Source organism: Gymnoscopelus microlampas, assembly GCF_963454915.1.
Source record: "Gymnoscopelus microlampas genome assembly, chromosome: 13".
Lineage (NCBI taxonomy): Eukaryota > Metazoa > Chordata > Actinopteri > Myctophiformes > Myctophidae > Gymnoscopelus > Gymnoscopelus microlampas.
Window position 1 is genome coordinate 39,453,144 of NC_139950.1, and position 19,271 is coordinate 39,472,414.

The following is a 19,271-nucleotide window of genomic DNA, read 5'->3' on the forward strand; positions in this document are numbered from 1 at the left end:
GCAGCGGCTCCGGTAGGAGACTCAAAGTGTCAACTTTGAGTCTCCTACCGGAGACATTAGCATCTTTCCGTCGGTCATCAAATTATTGGCTTGGGAATGCGACAAAAACAAAGACATCTCCATGAATTCAAGGCTTCTTGGGGTGTGTAATCGATAGAAAATAAGAAATTTCTTGGGTGAACTATCCCTTTAATGTGATGTGATAAACCTATGTGCCTCTCAGGTGTTGGTGACAGTCCTGTTAATGTGATGTAAACCTCTGTGTGTGTGTGTCAGGTGTTGGTGACAGTCCTGTTAATGTGATGTAAACCTATGTGTGTGTGTGTGTGTGTGTGTGTGTGTCAGGTGTTGGTGACAGTGCTGGATGTGAATGACTTCCGTCCGCGTTTCTCAGAGAGGGTGTTCAGCACCAGTGTGTTTGAGAACGAGCCTGGCGGCTCGTCCGTGATCACAATGACCGCGACCGACCTGGACGAGGGCGAGAACGGACTGCTGGTCTACAGCATGCAGGGCCCTGGAGCAGGTACCAACACACACACACACACACACACACACACACACACACACACACACACACACACACACACACACACACACACGCACACTAGGGCATTCACGAATAGTGATTTTTAGCATTCGACTTATTCCACCTATAAGTATTCGAATATTCGATTAATCGGTTTGACTATTAAAATATTTTATTTTTTTTGGCCAATGGCATTGACGACTCGACTCAAGGAATGCGAGTCGACGTCAGGCTCCTCGCCCGACGCATCGACTTTTAGGGGACAGCCCTAACCTCACATACAGTATGAAATGATTTGACAACGATCAACCATGAATGGATTAGGAAAATTACCAACACCAGAGCTCACTGCTGCGTGTCTGCTGCAGAAAAGCCACTGAATTTTTTTTTTCTTTTTTTTTTTGAATAATCGACTTTGATGTACAGTGGTCGAATAGTGGTTTGATAGTCGAATATATGAATATTCGATTATTCTGTAAATGCCCTAACACACACGCCCTCATATTTTAACAGTCTTCTTATACAGTCCCTTTCAGTCTCATGTCTCCTGTCTGTCTGTCTGTGTAGATGCCTTCTCTCTGGATCCAGACACAGGGCTGATACGTTCCCTGCGTCTGCTTCAGTCCTTTGAGAGTTTTAACCTGACCATCGTGGCTACAGACCAAGGACGCCCCCCGCTGTGGGGCACGGCCACGCTGCATATCACCGTCATAGACGTTAACGACAACAGACCTACGTTCATCCGGCCCACCAATGGAACCATCATGCATATCTTGGAGGTATATCTGTGTGTTTGTATATACAGTATGTGTATAGACTACTGCAGTGGTGTAAAGTAACTAAGTACATTTACTCAAGTACTGTACTTAAGAACACTTTTGAGGAATTTTTACTTTACTGGAGCATTTCAAATTTTCAGTACTTTTACGTCTTCTCCACTACATCTCAGAGGCAAATATTGTACTTTTACTCCACTACAATTATTTGAAAACTTTAGTTACTAGTTACTTTGTAGATTTTGATTATTATTACACAACATACGGTAACCACTTCAGCCCTGTATACATTTTGGCCATTTGGAAATAGCCGATCTACAAGCTACAACAATGTAACAATCTACAACAATGCATCGCATTGTTGTGTTTGTGTTGTGTTTTTTTATTTCTGCTCATTGGAGATAAGAAATCACGTTTTTCTTATAGACACATTAACTTGGTAGATGACAGACGGACAGACAGATAGATATGTGAACTTTAAATATCCTTTTTTCTGCATCAACATATTTTCCCTGTTGTTGTCTATTTAAGGAGCAGCCCCCTGGCCTGTTGGTGTATGAGGTGTTTGCCACAGACGGTGATGAAGGGCTGAATGGAGAAGTGCGTTACGCCTTCCTCCAGACCGGAGCGGGGAACAAGGACTGGGAGAACTTCCGCGTCGACGCCCTGACGGGAGTCATCACCACCGCTGTCAAACTGGACCGAGAGAAACAGGCCCTGCTCAGCGTGAGTAATCCAAGCTGTGTGTGTGTGTGTGTGCATGAGTAAATGCAGTGGTGTAAAGTAACTAAGTATATTTACTCAAGTACTGTACTTAAGTACAATTTTGAGGTATTTGCACTTTACTTGAGTATTTCCAATTTCCAATACTTTTACTTATACTCCACTACATCTCAGAGGCAAATACTGTACTTTTACTCCACTACAATTATTTGAAAACTTTAGGTACTAGTTACTTTGCAGATATACATTATTATATTATAAAACATACATTAACCACTTTAGCCCTATTTTATACCTAGGCTAGCCGATCTACAAGCTCACAACGCGTCGCATCGCGACGCATTATGAACTTGTAGATCTGCTATTTTCAAACATTTTAGTATTTTTACTTTTGGTACTTTAAGTACATTTTAATACCAATACTTTTGTACTTTTACTCAAGTAAATTTGTAATTCCGGACTTTTACTTGTAACGGAGTATTTCTATATTGCAGTATTGACACTTTTACTTAAGTAAAATATCTGAGTATTTTTTCCACCACTTAGTAAATGTGTGTCTGGGTTTGTGTGCGTATGCTTAGGCGATATCCAAAATGTCATATTGCGATGTAATCCTATTTTACGTAGTTATGCAAAACATATACATAGTGGGATATTGCAACATTGCTGAAATATACAGTATGCAAGCAGAAAATATGGCGCGTTATCAGCTTACCCGACTTTGCTGGGGTTATTGCGCTGACTACGCATCTCGAAGTGACGCGTCGATCAGTGCGTTCTGGTTTCAACCCAGGATTGGCCTCTCTCCTTCTCTCTCCCTCTCCCCCTCTCCACCTCTCACTCTACTGATGGAGATTTCAGCTATTTAAACAACAGACAAATTGTGCAATGAAATCATTTGTTACCCTTCACGCTCTCCGCACGTCCGCTATATTGGTGAAATTAAGAGCAGACAAGACTGTTAAAATTAAGTGTATTTATTAATCAAGCAGTACGTTAAAAGTAATGCAGATTGAACATAGAAATGTACTTAACAACAGGTTGCATCGAGGTCAGTTCACAAAGTCAGAGTCCGCTAAATTGTCCCTGGAGCCTTATTAATACATAAAATAATAATGGGTGGTCTTCCAGTTGGGAGCGTCATCTCCTTGTCTGCCCCTCGCCATCTGATTCCGCATTTCTCTGCAAGCCGTTGGGGGGGGGGGGGGACTTCTATCAATCTGCATCTTAAAGATTAGAGAAGTGGAGAAAGGAACCAATACACAAACCCAGACAGATGACCCTTGATTCACACCAACGAACGGCCTGGTCATCTGATGTTTTGACATTTTACAGTTGCTCATTTATATCCTGTTATTACATATACGCTGCTATAAACTCAGCCATTCTCATCACTTGGGCCACACACAAGGTACTTTCCAACATCTGCCATTGTTCTAAAAATGTCTTTTTTCACGTGGGCCCAAATGCACACCAGCCATGAACACAATTAATATAGTTGCCTGTAATGATTTAATGGGTTAGTAATGTCTTATGTTTTATTCTTTATAAGGACAGCAATGAAACAATAGTATTAAAAACAATCGCATACTCTTATTATAATACCAACTAGTAATACCTAAAGCTTTAAAAGGATATCAATTAGCTTTAAAGGATATCAAATGCCAACACATTCCCTCCCTCTCTCTCTCTATCTCATTGGCTCTCTCCCGCTGTTCGAGCTCTGGGTCTGATTTCACAACAAGAACCATTGCCTTGCTGATTTGTGCTGACGTCAACCGCTGCCTAACAATGCCCATTTTTAGCAACATCACTGCTGTGACGTCAGGCATATCCATATTTGGGCTTAATCTGCCCGCCTGCCCGCTCGCAGCAAACACACAACTTTATATAGTACCCTATACCAGTACATTCAATCGTCCCGTAGTTGCAGACCGGTGCCATTTGGGCATAATGCTTTTGCAAGTAGTTGCAAGGAGTGTGGACTAGCCTTTAGAGAGCCAGTGAGAATATGCATGTGTGTGTATCTACCTTAAACGCTATTCACACAGAAACCCTAGGATTGAACCTTGGATTGACATGGATTGAACCCATCCAAACCACATACAGTAGTTTGGGCAAGTCCCCGTTCATTGCATTCACATGTGCTCTGTTCCTCTGTTCCTCTGTTCCTCAGCTTATCATTGTGGCCTATGACCTGGGCCAACCAGTGCCTTATGAGACTACTCAGCTCCTTCAAGTGGCGTTGACGGACATTGATGACAATGAGCCCGTTTTCCATAAACCTCCAGTGAGTATAGAAAAGATCCATGGTCACAGGGATGCTTATCCTCCTCTAAGCACCCTGTCTATTTTGGTCAGTTATTCTATCTTGTATTATGCACCTGTATACAGTATATCACCATACTGAGTGGAAATGTAATGCATTCAAAATGTTTTGCCCCTTACCACATAACCACAAAGCAATTGGTTCACATCCGGAACATCAAGAACTTGTGCCCTCCTCTCTACCCTATGATTTCCTTTGTTTCTTCACTATTCGTGTTGACTGGGTACACTGCAAAATCATGAGCCTTGATTCAAGAGTCAAGATTCTATATTTTTATTGTTACATCTTAGAGAACAGAACAGAACAGTAAAATGATTTGGTTTAGGATGGTCAACACTGTAGCAGCAATAACAACAATAACAAAGAGACAATAATGAACAGCTAGTGTTGATGACTATGGTGCTGATTATAGTAATTGACTATGGTGCTGACTATAGTTATTGACTATGGTGCTGACTGTAGTTACTGACTATCATAGCACTCTTTGGGGTGTGTGAAGGTGCTGTGTGTGCATGGTTCCTACTAAATATATCCCTCTGTGTATGTGCACACTGCTCCGTGTGCATATGTTTGTATGCAGTCTTGATATGTAAGAGGTCTGTGTGTGTGTGTGTGTGTGTGTGTGTGTGTGTGTGTGTGTGTGTGTGTGTGTGTGTGTGTGTGTGTGTGTGTGTGTGTGTGTGTGTGTGTGTGTGTGTGTGTGTGTGTGTGTGTGTGTGTGTGTGTGTGTGTGTGTGTGTGTGTGTGTGTGTGCGTGCGTGCGTGCGTGCGTGCGTGCGTGCATGTGTGTACTGTGTATCTGTCTCTACACACAGGCAGACAGGCTGATGGGGGGATTAGCATTTTTCAAAGCATGTTATTGTTCTTCTTCCTTTCCTGCTTGTTCATAAACCTGATTGTCTGGGGGAAGCAGCCTACTGCCAATGGCTCTGTGGCAACCAATCCATTGTCCAAGTGGCGGCATGTGAAACATGTCCATGGTTGGGATGCATGGATCTTTGATAAGCCTGCAAGCTTTGCTGATATAATATCTGTCATGCTCACACAGATGTGCTGGTCTAACCGCATTACCCTCTGCAATGCTTTATGGGTCCATGTTTAGTTTGTACACTCCCATACATGTGTAATTCTGGTATTGGGTCTTTTCTGTCCTTTTTTTCCTAGAATAGGATTAAAACACTTTCTTATGATGAAAACACCAATTCTACACAGTAGCACATTTCTTGAGGCATTTATACTTTTTTTTCCATGGGAAGCGCACCACCTATAAGGGCCTACGGACAGAAAATATGCATTTCTTCAGTCTGACACTGGTGTGTGTGTGTGTGTGTGTGTGTGTGTGTGTGTGTGTGTGTGTGTGTGTGTGTGTGTGTGTGTGTGTGTGTGTGTGTGTGTGTGTGTGTGTGTGTGTGTGTGTGTGTGTGTGTGTGTGTGTGTGTGTGTGTGTGTGTGTGTGTGTGTGCGTGCGTGTGTCTCAGCGTGGCAGTATGTCGTACCAGGTGCTGTCAGTGCCTGAGCACTCACCTCCAGGGACCATCGCGGGGAATGTGACTGGAGCTGTGGATGCAGACGAAGGTGCCAACGCTGTGGTCTATTACTTCATAGCAGGTGAGGGGTTTCTCTCATTGTTGCACATCAGTCACACAGTTACTGTATACGCCACACACACACTCATCTAACTTACTCTAATCTAACTAATCTCTCTCTCACTGCTAAATGAAGCGCAACGTATACCATACAGACACCACATCATTCTCAAGTGGCAGTAGAATGCTATAGGCAAAAGGAAGGTGCTGGACATATTTGAATCAATAATACATATAGCTGAATAAAGCTATTTATTATTTCACCTATTTATCAAGCAAATCTGAAAATATAACATGTTTCTACGGAGGTCTGTAATAAAAACAGGGCCGTAAACTGGTATTCTGCTGTGAAACAACCGTTTAACATGGAAGCGCATTCCCTGTCAACAGCAGATCGGAAATGCACTTTAAATTCCGGCACAGGCTGTCAAACATCCTGGTTTAAACCAAGGTTATAATAGTTTTGGGTTTTCCTTATAGTTTAGTTTTAGTTAGTTTTGAAAAAAAATAATTAGATCATGAGTGCGGATGTTTCCTTTGTTGTTGTTGTTGTTGTCAGTCATCCCCTCCTCTTTGCCCTCTATGCTGTTCTGTCTTGGTTCTAATCGCAGTAAAAACTAAAGCTCATAATATCTAGTCCTTGAAGAAAGAATTAATCTAAAAAGTGATGTTCCCCTTAAGCCGTTTTCATTAGAATTATAGCATCATAGCAGATCTACAACATCACATATCTATGAAATAGCTATAATATCAATATAACATATAAAGAAAATACAGTGATGTTGTATTCAATGAAGTGAGGTGAAGTGAAGTGAGTCCCGGGACTCACTGGTGGTCATTTGAATGAGTCCCACTAATCGTAGATTAGATGTTGGCCTATTTGACAGTGCAGAAGTATAATTGCCTTGATACCAATAACATTAACAAGCATCAACGAGTGTCAGCTAGACACACACACACACACACACACACACACACACACACAGACACACACACACACACACACACACACACACACACACACACACACACACACACACACACACACACACACACACACACACACACACACACACACACACACACACACACACACACACACACACACACCTGCCCTCTGCAGTGCTCTAATTTGAAAGTGACTGGAGTCGGTCTCATTTCTCTCCAAAAGCCCTTGAATATGATGTAATACTAATAGGATTAAGGATTACTGTGAGCTCGCATTTCATATCACACACTATATAAGAACTCCTGTAACTTATACAATTTTTTTTAACAATACAGATATTTTCCGATATTACATTTTTATACTAATATCGGCCGATAATATCGGACATCCGTAGTTAATAGTTTATCATGATCCTCTCCACTTTCTCCTCGCAGGAGGGAACAGCGAGGGGAACTTTGGCCTGAATCCCTCTGGCGTGCTGAAGGTCAAGAAGGACCTGGACCGCGAGGAGATCCCCGTCTACTCCATCGTTGTCAAGGCCTCCAGCAACAGGAACTGGGCTCCTCCCCGGGGCCAGAGGGCGTCGCGGGCCAGAGCCCTGGACCCGGCTAATGACCCCACCCTGCAGGAAGTCCGCATCTTCCTGGAAGACATCAATGACCAGCCGCCACGCTTCACCAAGGACGAGTACACTGCAGGTACCATTGTTTAGAGAGGCAGAGAGAGGAAGAGAGAGAGAGGTAGAGAGAGCAAAAGAGGGTGTATGTTTGTTCCTGTGTGTGTGTTTATGTGACAAGAGTTGCAAATGCACGGTGAATACGGTTCTATGAATCCCGAATGACCTCCGGAGGCAGTGCTTTATGCATTCGCGTAAGGGGAATACTCAGGCCTTAAAGCCAGTGGTGGAAAAAACACTCACCTTTTTTTACTTGTTAAAGTATCAATACTGCAATGTAGAACTACTCTGTTACAAGTAAAATTCTGGAATTCAAAATTTACTTGAGTAAAAGTACAAAAGTATTGGTATCAAAATGTACTTAAAGTACTAAAAGTAGCAAGTGCTCATTGTGCAGGATGTCCCATTTCACAAGTTTTCAAATGTATAAAAATCTTTTGAATTAGCAGATCTACAAGCTCACAATGCGTTGCGATTGTGAGCTTGTAGATCGGCTATTTTCAAATGGCCGAAATGTATATAGGGCTGAAGTGAGAAATATATGTTTTGAAATAATAATCAAAATCTACAAAGTAACTAGTAACTACATTTTTCAAATAATTGTAGTGGAGTAAAAGTACATTATTTGCCTCTGAGATGTAGTGGAGTAGAAGTAAAAGTACCTCAACATTTTACTTAAGTACAGTACTTGAGTACATTTTACTTTACACCACTGCTTAAAGCACTGCCTCTGGTAGTCAGGAGATTAGGAAATAGAACCTGTATCTGTAACACCTGATTTACACGCAACTAAGTGTTCCACTCAGGTTTAACTGTTTGTTCTGACCGTTGCAGGAGTGGCAGCGGATGCCAAGGTGGGCTCAGACCTTATCCAGGTGAAGGCTGTTGATCATGACATAGGCAACAACAGTGTGGTCCGCTACGGTATCATGTCAATCCGCTACATCAAACTACAATCCAACGATACCGAGGTTGTGGACAACATTTTTATCATAGGTGAGCCACATACTGTACAATACATACGCACTATGGAATTCTGAAACCTTTATCGTCTTCACCTATGTTTTTCACACCGTGGCTCTGATTTGGAGATGCTGGGTATACTCAAATATACTTAGATTTTGTTTGTGTCATAGAAGAGAAAAGGCAGTGGTATAACTTTACTTTTCCCTTTTTTCTCATCTCCACACCTAATTAGTGAAATCAAGTGGTGTTCTTAGTACCATTAATGTACATCCCATATGACTCATCTACATCCTATGTAACATCTCCATTCCTGTGTCTTGTGTGCCGTCCCCAGGTGAGACAGACGGTATCATCCGTACCTACGATCTGTTCACTGCCTACGACCCAGGCTTCTTCCTGGTCGAGGTATACGTGCAGGATGAGGCGCACCACATCGACGTCACCATGGTGAGAATATACATTCTACGGGACGACCAGAGGGTCAAGATTGTGATCAACGAGATCCCGGAGAACGTCCGCCTCTTCCAGGACGAGTTCATCAAACTGCTGTCCAACATCACTGGAGCCATTGTCAACACAGACGACGTACAGGTGAATAGATGGTTAGAGAGTTTCAGTGTGTTTATTCAGATAAAAACAATAGCAAATGATGAGGCTCAACTGATCCTTTTTCTTTGTTGAATACCACAGTCCAACTTAAATGACTGCTCCTTTTAAGTTGGACCGTGCTTACTGAGAAAGCAGATTGAACACTGGATTCATTCAATTAAGTGTCTTTTCTTTGGGAAAAGCTCAAAACAACCTTGTCTCCTGTGTAATTTGGTTGATCTGCTTGACCTCCCCACTGACACCCATTGACACACACAGGTCTTAATAAAAGGTGAGGGTTAATTGGGTGTTAATGAGCCTGTCCCAACAGGCTGCCACTTACTTCTCCAGACTAATGCTTGACCTCTCTCTCTTAATTATGCTCATGGACCTCATTTTATAGCGTTCGTGTGTGTGTGTGTGTGTGTGTGTGTGTGTGTGTGTGTGTGTGTGTGTGTGTGTGTGTGTGTGTGTGTGTGTGTGTGTGTGTGTGTGTGTGTGTGTGTGTGTGTGTGTGTGTGTGTCAGAGCTAATCTCGCAAACCGTAGGACTGATCATGGCAAACTCCTTGTACATGCTGCCCCCAGGCCATAGTACCTCCACACATTTTCTTTCACATTATGATATTATTCAACGTTAATTTAGAATGGAAGTCAATGGGGCTCGGATTGGGCTGAAACTTTGCTCATATCTGGAGTCATAAGTTATAATACGTACAATATTTGGAGTCATATGCCATAGATGACTGACTTCACAGGCTGGCCACAAAGTCCAAGATCCACATGGGAGCCATGTGGTTCCTAAGTGGATCTCGAAATCTTTTTTGTCTATCTGTGTATCTGGAGCTAATCTTGTAAACCACTGGCTAGACCAATCAGTGGCAAATATATTGTGCATACTACCGGTAGGCCAGTGAAGTACCTTTAATTTTTTTCAAATATTTAACTTAATATTGGTCAATGAGGCTCTGATCAAGCTGAAACTTACTTTGCCTGAAACCCAAATTTGTCTTAAATCATAGAAAACTTAAGCCAAGTCCGGGTTCCACATTTCCATGTGGATCTTGAGACCCACATGATTATTTTGTTCTTTCTTCTTCCCTTTAGTTCCACGTAGACAAGAAGGGGAGGGTGAATTTTTCGCAGACGGACGTGCTGATCCATGTGGTCGACAAGCAGACCGACCGCATCATGGATGTTGAAAGGTCTCATTTGCGTTTCTTAACAGTTTGCTTATCATTGATTAGATAGAATCCTACCTCAGTGTTGTCCCGGATGATGAATGTCCCATGTGACGTGTTTTCCGGCAGGGTAATCCAGATGATCGATGAGAACCAGGAGCAGCTCAGGAACCTGTTCAGGAACTACAACGTCATGGACGTTCAGCCTGCCGTCAGCGGCAAAGTACCGGAGGATCCCTCCACGCTGCAGGTCTGTGTAGCGAGGGGCTTCTGCAGAGAGAATACAGGAATGCATTTTGTTATCCCGCCAGGCCGAAAGCTGTGAGTCTGTGTCCGGGGCTAATCTCGCAAACTGCTGGACCGATCACACATATTTTGTGTTATCTTTCTTTAAAGATTTCATCAGTGGTGGTCCATTCAGGATGAAACCTTGCCCAAATATGGAGTCATATGTCATAGATATGTCATAGATAACTGACGTCATTGCATTCCACAGAGCGCACCTTCCTATTTATCTTCTCTTTAGGTAAGATAAACATCCATCCTCTCTCTCTCCTCTATCTCTCCCTCTCTTCTCAGATGGTCATAATTATCCTGGCTGTGCTGCTGTGCTTGGCCGGTATACTGTTTGCCCTGATGAACTGGCATTATCGCAGAGTGTAAGACTCCTCATTCAATAACAGCACATTTCATTCTGTAACGTAGGGCAAATACTGCATGAGTTGGTCTTATGTGTTCTAACCATTGAGACCTGAAGCCGATTCTACATGTCTCCTAAATCTCAACAGTTTTCTGAAAAACGTATGTTTCTATATCACTGGTGCTCAATCTTTTTCATGTCAAGGACCCCCAAAATTATATGTATTTGGCCGCCGACCCCCATCAAAATATGTTGTTCCAGGGACCCCCCAGAAGCAAAAATTTGAGTTAAAAATGTTCGCTTTAAAATATTAAAAGATTTGCACACATTTTTACGATTTTTCAAAAATAGCAGATCTACAAGCTCGTAGCGCGGAACAGTATATCTGCTATTTTTGAATAGCCCAAAGTGTAAAATAATGCTTTTTAGCTCAAATCTAAAAATGACACAGTTCCAGGTCTTAATGGGTTAAATGTTTTTGTGCTAAGTGTGAGCAGTCATGTAAACATGTTTATCACACCATGACTTCTCTATTTCCTGTGGCAGGCACAAGAGGAAGCTGAAGGCAATTGTGGCTGGGTCTACAGGTGAGAAATATAGCAACAATGAAGGGTACATTCCCTCCCAGCCGTTAACAGCGAGATGTGGCAAGATGTCCAAGGCTGTATTTCTAACAGGTCTATCTATCTGTCCTCTGCAATTCAGGGAACCAGGGCCTCATGGACATTCTAGATATGCCCAACACCAACAAGTACTCCTTTGAGGGGTGAGATTACATTTTTTGCCTTATTCATTGTGGCCGTTTAGCGAGGCGATTTCTATCAGTTTGTTCTGCTGTTATGCAAAGAGATATTTTTGGGCGGTGCAACCGCCCCTATATGTGAGGTTTGGACCCCCACCCATTGCACCCCCCTAACCCTGCGCTGTGATTGGCCACCATTGTACCGCCCTAACCCTGCACCGTGATTGGCCACCATTGTACACTGGTTGACTCTATTCAGGACTGTGATTGGCTAGTGAAACACATGACACATGTGCAGTCCTATAAATAGGACTGTGCACTTAAAAAAAACACATTTATGTTTTTTTTAAAGTGAATCACCCACTGTGATGACCACTGTGACCACACCGCCCACTTCACACTGGGTGTGATTTTTTGTGCACATACAGTATTTGTCACTAGTGCTACATATAAGGAACTAGAGTTTCGGGGGGCTACGCCCCCCTCAATCCCAGCCGCGCACGGGGCCCAGGCGTGTGTATATAGGGGGACCCAAATCGTTGGAGTGAAACTGTGGAAAAGTTTTTGTGAAAAAGGAAAAAATTTGAAGAAATAATATTTCTTATTTTTCAGGGGGTCCACAGGGGGTCCGCGGACCCCCTGATGGTCCACTGACCCCCTGTGGAGTGTTGGGACGCGCGGGGACACCCCTGGAACATTGCGGACCATTTCGGTGTTTTTTTTTTTTTCATGAAGGTGGTTGCTTGTTTCTGGCGCAGGCTGTGCAAACCTGGCAACCCAGCGCATGCTGCCGCACGTTTAAGTGGCGTAGCGTCATGAGGGTCAGTGGGGCCGTGGCTCGGTCAGTGAAGACCCTGTAGTGCGGATGATATGTGGCATAGAGGGGCAGATTGTAAATCCACAGAGGAAACATCCGTGGGCTACCATTGGTTCAGCGATGTGTGCGGTCGCCCTGCGGCCCCTCCTCCTCCACCAATGTGCAGTATTGAGAGCCCTGACGTCACAACAATTGGAGCGATGGGCACTGCACTGTGGTTGGTTAGGGTACACCTAGGGCCCAGGTAGAACCCAGTTAAAGCCTGCATGGGCAAACCCAGTTAGGACGCGCCTTGGTCCCACATAAACATGGCTAGTTGGGGCCCACCTAAGGGCCAGGTAGAAGCTACTTATAGCCTGCATGGGCATCGCAGTTGGGACTGAAGTGGATGCCGCTGACATTGCTGACATGGGGTCCATATGGTTTAGCCCACCTTGAAACCATATGGGAACTACGCTGGCATGCTGGCTGTAATGCAAAAGCTGCATCATACCTGCAGTGTGTAGTTTGATGTTGTGTGTGTAGCAGATATACCTGCAGTGTGTAGATCAATGTCCATAGGAAAGTCAATGCCCAGCAGTGTTTTTTTTCCCCAGCAGAGTTTCTAGTGTCTCTGTGTCTCTCTGGAAGAGGTTGCACATGAACTCTGCAGCCGCACTGAGGCGCTCCAACACAAACACTCTGACATTAAGCTGCTTCACACAACAAACATCAGCACCACGCTGCTGTTTGTCCAAAAGACACAATATCTGCTCTCCCACCGACGTCATGTGTTCATTTATCGACAGCCGTACAGACTCCTTTTGACACATTTTACGTCGTTTATCCAGCTCTCACTGACTCTCCACATCGGGCTGTTATTTTGCTGCGATCAAGTCAACGATGTGAGAGATTAGCTATCACAGACGGACGGACAGGGGGTGAAACATAGTCTTGCGCCATGCCTTTCGGCCTGGCGGAGACAATAAAAAACCGAAAGTAAAGGAAATGGCCATTTCTGCAACAGAAGTAGTCAATAAACTATGCTATGAAAACATGGGCCACATTGGCAAAGAATGTAAGAAAGAGGCAATCATGTAGAAAATAGCCGATCTCCAAGCTTACAAAGCCTCTGAACGTGAGGCGTTTCGAGCTTGTAGATCGGCTATTTTCACAATATTTACTTGTGGAACGGAGTCAAACAGAATGGGGGGGTCCCAGATCAAGTACGTGTATTTGGGGGGGGGGGGGGGGGGGGGGGGGGGGGGCGTGAAAGGGTTGATAAACACTGCTGTAATCGGAGCGAAATTATCTGAAATTACTACATGACCATAATGCAGGCTAACATGCGTTGCACGGGGCGGTCCTGCCATTACGTTAGTTACTGTAGTTGCTGTGGAGCTACATAGTTCTCCAGAAGACACACACAAACATACACCATCTACAATGGACGAACTGAGCAGCAATATAGACATTGACCACACGAACGTGCATTGTTGACAAAGTGATTGCACAGCCGCTGCAGGCATGACAACCAGGTTAGCGTTAGCGACATGGCAGCTATCACAGCGCCCTGTCCGTCGTGCTGCAACTGCCTGTGATGGCTACAGCAGTAACAGCAAGCTGTCTGCGATGCCATTGTCTGGAGACTGCTCTTAGCGTGACACGACCAATGAGAGTGAGCGCTGTAGTTGTTGCTAAGATACGGTGGCGTCTCTGCCCCATAGCTTGTAGATCTCTCACACATGATTGGCGTAGGCTGCGTTGCCAGGTCTGACTTTGTGTCTAAGCAATGGTCGGCTGATTTTTGCGCGCCTTTGGGCTCGTTTGCATTGTGCGCACGGCAGCGCTTGTTTAGCGTACGTCAGCGCGACGTGGCAACGGACGTGGCAACGTGAAAGGTGATTGGCTGGTGAAAAGAAACACCCGACGTTACACCAGAAATGGTGCCTGGAGAAAATGGTGACCAAAAAAAAAGTGTGGAAAAAAAGGAAAAAACCCCCGCAGCGGCTGCGTGCTGTTGTGGTGATGAGGTCGTGCGCACGGTAAACGGTACGAAACTGCCTCCCCTTCCGTTTTGTCCGACATTTGGTGAGTAGAATTAATTATGTTGCGCGGTGGAAAAGGTGTATTGAGCAGTGAGATGTCCCCTACGCGAGGCGTAAATTCAGCGCGGCCGGCGTGGCGAGTCAGTTGGCGACATGTGGTCTGGCGGTGCGTTGTTTAGTCGATAACAGAGCTGTGGGGTGTGGACACCGAGGGTGCGGAAGTTGGTCGCCATTTATATAGTTAGATAACTCGCAACAGGCTATGGTGTATTGTGACAGTTTCGGTTTGTTCATGGAGGTTTAAGTTCACCTTACCTTGTGTTGTGGATTTCACCTTGACGTACAGTTTGTAGCCTAAGATTTCATATCCATGGTATACCTATCATCCAATCTGATTTTGTGATTTTACCAACCCATTTTATGAGTCTCAATGAAACCTTCAGGCAGGGCATATTATTTTCAGGTCTGGTGTGACTGTCAGAAATATCACCCAATGCCATTCTAAACCTAATTTGTTGGTGTTGTGTCGGTTGGTGTGACATAAGTCTGTGTGTGTGTGTACGCAGAGCTAACCCGGTGTGGCTGGACCCATTCTGCCGCAACCTGGAGCTGGCTGCCCAGGCCGACCACGAAGACGACCTGCCTGAGAACCTGAGTGAGATCACGGACCTGTGGAACAGCCCAGCACGCACTCATGTTAGTACCGCCATCCATCTGGGCTCACTTATTACACAATAACTGTCAGTGTTCAGTGTAAAATACTATAAAAATAAATACATGAATATAACCATATATACACAGAGTGCACAGAGATACAGTGCTGTCAAGACGCTTGTGATTCTTGATCAATTATATTGCCTTTTGCCACTGCGGGGGGATGACACCGCCATCATTCAAGTTTACACTTCTTAATATCATTTGGCCTCTCAGTCACCCCATCACACACACGTCACCTCACAATATCAATCAATAACTGTGCATGTTGGTGTGTCTGCCATGTGTGTGTGTCTACGGATGAGCATACAGTAAATGTGTGTGTCTATGTTTGCATGTGCACACCGATGAGTTTGTGTGCATGCCCATAAATGTTTACAGGTTGGTGGTGGGGCAGGCCCTAGTGCACAGTATAAGTGTGTGTGTGTGTGTGTGTGTGTGTGTGTGTGTGTGTGTGTGTGTGTGTGTGTGTGTGTGTGTGTGTGTGTGTGTGTGTGTGTGTGTGTGTGTGTGTGTGTGTGTGTGTGTGTGTGTGTGTGTGTGTGTGTGCGTGCGTGCGTGCGTGCGTGCGTGCGTGCGTGCGTGCGTGCGTGCGTGCGTGCGTGCGTGCGTGCGTGCGCGCGCGCGTGTGCAAGCACGCCTGTGTCTATGTGTGGATGTTCCATTGATTGTGTCTGTCTTTGTGTGTCCATACATGCTTTCATGTGTGTGTGTGTATGTGTGTTACTTTACAGGGCACATTTGGCAGGGAGCCTCAAGCCAAGCCTGAGGATGACCGGTATTTGAGAGCAGCCATTCAGGAGTACGACAACATCGCCAAGTTGGGTCAGATCATGAGGGAGGGGCCTATTAAGGTGAGAGACACAAGTTCTGTTACTTTATCCAGGGGTATAAACACAATGAGCGTGTTAACATGCATACATACAGCCAATCTTACCCTGTTTAAGTTTATTGAAATGCAAAATGCAAAACACTGTTATATGGGGGGGGGGGGGGGGGGGGATTAAGGTGGCTATTATTTGCCCAATCTTTTGATTTATTTATAGCCTGCTATAGCTTGATTTATTACAGGTTCTTGTGCACATGTCTGAATATGTAGCTGTAAGACATAACTTCACCATATAACTTTTGACTGTAAACCCAGATTATTGCTGTTATCTCACAGATGCTATGGATGTAATGTAAACACTTCTATTACATCTAATATAATATGATTGTTCCCTGTAATCTGGGTATTTAGCTGGATATTCAAGTGGAATCTATAATTCAAATGGAATCTTTCTTCTGCAAAATCCAACAGCTGTCAAACTGCTGTCAAATTCACAGCTGTGAGCAAATTGCTGGTGTAATTTCAGGGACAGTGTTTTGGGCCAATGAATGAGGCTGTACAAATGGCTGGCCAGCCTTTGCTCGCTGCAGCCATCAAAGCTAAATGCAGCACCTGGTTTTGGACGCAATTAACCCTCCATTTTGCCTGTGTGAGCCTGTGTGAACCTACATGTATATGTAAATGCACTCACGGAAATTCAAAGTCAAATGTATGTTTTTACATTATTCATGTAGTCTCCATTTTTCATAAAATATATGGGAGACACGGTCAGAGGGCTGAACCTTCCAACTCATGTCTTGAAAATAATGATAAAGAGAGAGACCCAGAGGAGTGAGAAATAGACTATTGAAAAGGTTGAAATATGTAGATCCAAGTTTTCTGCCCGACAGCGACAGTAGATGTGATAGATTGTGTTTGATCATAACTGCCGTCCTGTCAGGGCTCCCTGCTCAAGGTTGTCCTGGATGACTACCTGAGGTTGAAAAAGCTCTTTGCAGAAAGACTGGTCACCAAATCTACCAGCATGGGAGACCACTCATCCATCACTGAGGTGGGGGTTCGTTCAGAGAGGCAGAGTTCTTCACCTGCTGCTGTGTGCTGTTCCAGTTTCCCGCCACTGGAGGGCGATCTTATTTCACTCTTTTTTTCCCCCTCTGCTGCTGCTACCTCTGATGTGCAATTCTGTCTCACCACTTCTTGCATTGCTAGCTTTAAACTATGGTGGCCTGGAAGTGCGAAACATAGCAGTTCACAAAACCAATTAGCATTACAGAAAACATTTTTTTAGTAACAGTTTAGTAAAACTGAAAACACTCAGATGCAAAACGAACATAATAGTGTTGGATACAGCCATAATAATAATACAAAAATCTACATTGTAAGATCTGACATCTCAGTGCATGCCCACAAACACACCACCTCTTCCAGCCCCCCTCTCTCTCTCTCTCTCTCTCTCTCTCTCTCTCTCTCTCTCTCACTCTCTGTGGTCTCTGTCTGTCTGTCTGTCTGTGTCTGTCTGTCTGTCTTCCCTCCATTAAGTGTGTCTGGGTTACTGTAGTAGTTTTTTTTTATCAGTGTGTAGGATGTCCGGTAATCCCCTTCACACGCTATAATTGATTGTGGCTTCAAAATGCCTTGTAGTACAGTAAACATAACACATTCAGTCTTCTATTTTGCTAAATCTCCACTATCACAAACATATAACATCAACATAACCAATGTAATAGTAGTATCGGTAATACAATTATGATATTACACATGACACAGTTTTAAATAGTAAACGTTCCTTCTGGTCTGTCTGTTGCTTGTCTGTTTGTTGGTAAAGACACTTTGTCATTATTCTGTTCAGGACATGTGGAAAGTGTCAGTTTTGTCATCTCAGCAGTTCCATGGTGTTAAAATAGCATGCATGCTTCTTTCCCTCTGTTCCTTCTTCTCCCAACATTTCCTTCCATTTTTGTAGTCATCGCAGAGTTCATATCTTGTGCGGATGTGAGGTTTGTAGTCATTGGTTTTGCATGGTTGCTGCTGCAGTGATCTCTTGTCTTCTATTGTTTCAATCCGCTTCACAGAACTTCCATCACCCTGAAGTTCTTTGAATAGTGTGTTTGCTGTTGATGAGGATGGAGTAATGATCCCATCGTCGTCACTATTATTTTCATGGAATAATTATACTAACCATTAGGCATGTAGCGATTTATCGTAAATGGATTCAAATCGGTTTAATAAAACATTTATCGCGATGCAAACAGCAGAGGGCATGTAAAAAAAAAAAGAAAATACAGGATCTTTGTAAGAGAATTGATAAAAGAGTTTTCAGTCATTTGCTATTGTATTGAAAAGACGATAAGAGAAAACACAGTAAAATGTTTTTAAAAAAAGACAAGAAAATACTGGATTTGTCAGATTTCGGATTTGTCTGGAAAATAATTTTGTTTAAAAGATCTTGAAAAATCGTATCGTGAACCTAGTATCGTGATTCGAATCATATCTTGAGTTGAGTGAATCGTTACATGCCTACTAACCATGCAGTTTGAAGGAATAAGACAATGTGTATTGTAAGAAAATCATCCCACACAGCCCTTTAGCTTGCTAGGCCTAAAAGAGCTGCCCAAGCACTAAATTGTTTTGCACAGAGGGTTAGACATTCAAGACAGTGAGAGAAGATGACAGAATACACACAGCTAGGCATGAGACAACACAAGTGTCATTAAAGACAAGCAAACATCAACTTATATAAAACGTAGGTTAAACTGAGGCAAGACCTTTAAGAATATTGTGTAAAAGAACAGCAATAAGACACATTTTCATCAGGAAATAGGACACATCACTACATTATAATATCTTTATTGTATTATAAATGTTCCACTCCATATTCATTGGTACCCTGGGTAGATGCATTTTAATGGTCTATAGACCTAGATACTCAAATAATTGAATACACAAAAAGTCATAAATTATTCTATTTTGTAGTGACATCAAATATTTATATCTACTCTTTCCGTTTTCTGAAATATTGTGTTTTCTGATTTGCTTATCCTTTTTGTGATTAACTGACCACAGTATGAATCAGACCTGGGTCAAATAGCAGTTCTTATAGTGAGTTTTAGCCTACTCTGATGCTACGCAAGGGGCATCTGCAATATACAGTATGTCGCAATATAATGTGTATGAGAAGGTCTGCTAATCAGAAGAAACTAAGT

The 19,271-nt window shown here is 43.4% G+C and overlaps 1 protein-coding gene across 1 annotated transcript in view; it reads left to right on the top strand.

Moving 5' to 3' along the window:
* cdh23 (cadherin-related 23) overlaps nt 1-19,271 on the top strand; it is a 306,429-nt gene that overhangs the window by 285,749 nt on the left and 1,409 nt on the right. Inside the window, exons 52-67 of the mRNA XM_084076986.1 lie at nt 346-523; nt 1,094-1,305; nt 1,834-2,028; nt 4,202-4,315; nt 5,833-5,962; nt 7,324-7,587; nt 8,400-8,561; nt 8,866-9,122; nt 10,226-10,323; nt 10,429-10,549; nt 10,879-10,958; nt 11,486-11,526; nt 11,645-11,705; nt 15,092-15,221; nt 15,974-16,093; nt 17,009-17,119. Coding sequence (XP_083933112.1) covers nt 346-523; nt 1,094-1,305; nt 1,834-2,028; nt 4,202-4,315; nt 5,833-5,962; nt 7,324-7,587; nt 8,400-8,561; nt 8,866-9,122; nt 10,226-10,323; nt 10,429-10,549; nt 10,879-10,958; nt 11,486-11,526; nt 11,645-11,705; nt 15,092-15,221; nt 15,974-16,093; nt 17,009-17,119 — 2,274 coding nt within the window. The remainder of the gene's footprint in view (nt 1-345; nt 524-1,093; nt 1,306-1,833; nt 2,029-4,201; nt 4,316-5,832; nt 5,963-7,323; nt 7,588-8,399; nt 8,562-8,865; nt 9,123-10,225; nt 10,324-10,428; nt 10,550-10,878; nt 10,959-11,485; nt 11,527-11,644; nt 11,706-15,091; nt 15,222-15,973; nt 16,094-17,008; nt 17,120-19,271) is intronic.